This window comes from Apaloderma vittatum, unplaced genomic scaffold (genome assembly GCF_000703405.1).
Source record: "Apaloderma vittatum isolate BGI_N311 unplaced genomic scaffold, ASM70340v1 scaffold34696, whole genome shotgun sequence".
NCBI classification, from domain to species: Eukaryota; Metazoa; Chordata; class Aves; order Trogoniformes; family Trogonidae; genus Apaloderma; species Apaloderma vittatum.
In genome coordinates, this window is record NW_009720653.1 from 4425 (window position 1) to 6477 (window position 2053).

At 40.3% G+C, this 2053-nt stretch overlaps 1 protein-coding gene across 1 annotated transcript in view; it reads left to right on the plus strand.

Moving 5' to 3' along the window:
* Positions 1–473: 473 nt before the first annotated feature.
* The window catches only part of MGME1 (mitochondrial genome maintenance exonuclease 1), a 3618-nt gene continuing 2038 nt past the window's right edge, over positions 474–2053 (plus strand). The window contains exons 1-2 of the mRNA XM_009871076.1: positions 474–1011; positions 1881–2053. The exon at positions 1881–2053 is cut by the window's right edge and continues 74 nt beyond it. Of these exons, the coding sequence (XP_009869378.1) occupies positions 474–1011; positions 1881–2053 (711 nt within the window). The remainder of the gene's footprint in view (positions 1012–1880) is intronic.

Sequence of the window (2053 nt, forward strand, 5' to 3'; positions counted from 1 at the left end):
TGACACAATGGATTTGCTTCATTCTCTTCTGCATAGCCTTTTTTTTTTTATTTTATTTTGCCTTCCTCTTTTGGGGGGGATTCTTTGTTGCAGATCAGGTTTTTGCGTCTACTTTCATGACAGTTCCGATACTGTTGCTGAGCATCCTCTCCTGCAGCTTTTGCTACTTGCAACACCTTTACCTGTTTCAGATTTTGCAGACCAGCACCCATTCTTTTCGGGATCGTTTCCTCCTTTCATTGTTTATTGGTTCTCTTTCTTATTGTATTCTTCATCTAAAGGAGATCTGGTGGCATAGAATCTGTGAAGACACTTTATGACCTTAGCAGTTCTTTGTTTGGCAAAGGGCAAGAACAGCTTGATGGTAGAATTTTGTGACTCTAGAAATCACAAATTTCTCTTTCCACAGAGGGAAAATATGATAACCTACAGACCGATTCTAACAGAAGAAAGAAAACTTTAACTGCGCACAAATGTTTCTTGTCAGAATGAAATTCCTGCAGCTACTATCCAGGAATCCAGGGAAGCTGGAAATGCTTTTTCAGATACCTTTTTGCCAAAAGCAATTCCCACATATGTGTCTGGCTACTTCTGCGTGTCTTTGTGGTAAGAAGAAAAAGGAAAACAGTTATGAACAAGTTGACCAAGAAAAATACAAGAACTTGGTCTACTCTGTTACATCTTACAAAACCAGTGCCCAAACACCAGAGACGATACTCGAAGAAGACAATCTGTTATATGGGCCACCAGCTAAACACAGACCTCCAGTTAAGGCTGAAACAAGAACTCCCAAGAACTGGATTCCTTTAATAAACCCCAACAAGAGAACTCACGTTCTTAACAGCAAGTCAGACTTGCCCCTGAAAATCGCTTTACAGAAAACAAAGATGCCGAGTGTTACCCGAGTTCTTCAGCAGACTATTTCCCCACAGCAAGCCTTTTATCTGGAGAGATGGAAGCAGAAGATGATACTGGAACTGGGAGAAGATGGTTTTGCAGAGTATACTAAAAGTAAGTGTAACTGCAGTGTGATTGCAAAGCAGAGGCAGTAGTTGGGGGGTAGCTGGCTGGAATGTGCCAGCATAGCTAAGATGTCTGGCCCCACAGGTCAAGTGTTTTGGAAACCCATCAAGTTGCTTCCATTTCAAGGGCTGAGAGCATTGGCAATGAATCTAAGCTCTGATCTTTATTCTACGACCATTAAAATGGATTCAGAAACGTGTGAAGGATGAGAATTAGACGGTAGCATTCCTTGCTCTATCCTATCTGCCTCTCATTCATCTGTCTGGTAGTGTCTGTTTACAAATAGAGTGCTCCTTACGTGAGTTATGCTTTTAAAACTGAATATCCTGTGTTGATGTTTTCTGAGTTACCAAACACTTAGTGAATTAGTAGCGTAACAAACTTTATGTAACTATTTGAAATTTATCTTTCTTGGACTCAGTTCTGAGACAGGCCCTTACTCTTAAAACTATGCCCACCCATTTCGGAAGGAAATTAGTTCCATTGCAATGAACCAACACAGCAGAAGAAGGAAACGCAGCAAAAGCAAGCTAGAATTATATTTTCAATTCATATAAATGCAGAAATGCCTCTGAATAAACAGAAAACTATAACGTGTATTTTGTTCCTTAGTGAGACCACGAAAGTAAGCATTAACATAAGTGACATGAATTTCACTCATGGCAGTATAGTTTTGTGTCTCATTTCCCTTCTCCTTAATCCATCCTCAAGCTTTCAGTACAGAAACCAGGACTGGTTTAAGAGCTATGTTGTGCAATATCTAGAATACAAGACCAATACAAGACCAAATACAAGATATTATGAGTAGAATCTAAAATGTGGGTCATTGTGGGGGTTTTTTTTCCCATTTTCCTTAGATCTTTTCCTACAAGGAGCGCTCTTTCATGCAGCTTTGGAATCTGCGTTCCTGTCTGAAGAGGCAGCAACTAAGGAACAGGGAGAAGATATGGCTATTTCCGGCTACATGGCAAGTGTGCAGCACATCTTAAAAGATATCAGCGAAGTGAAAGCTCTGGAAAGCGCGGTTCAG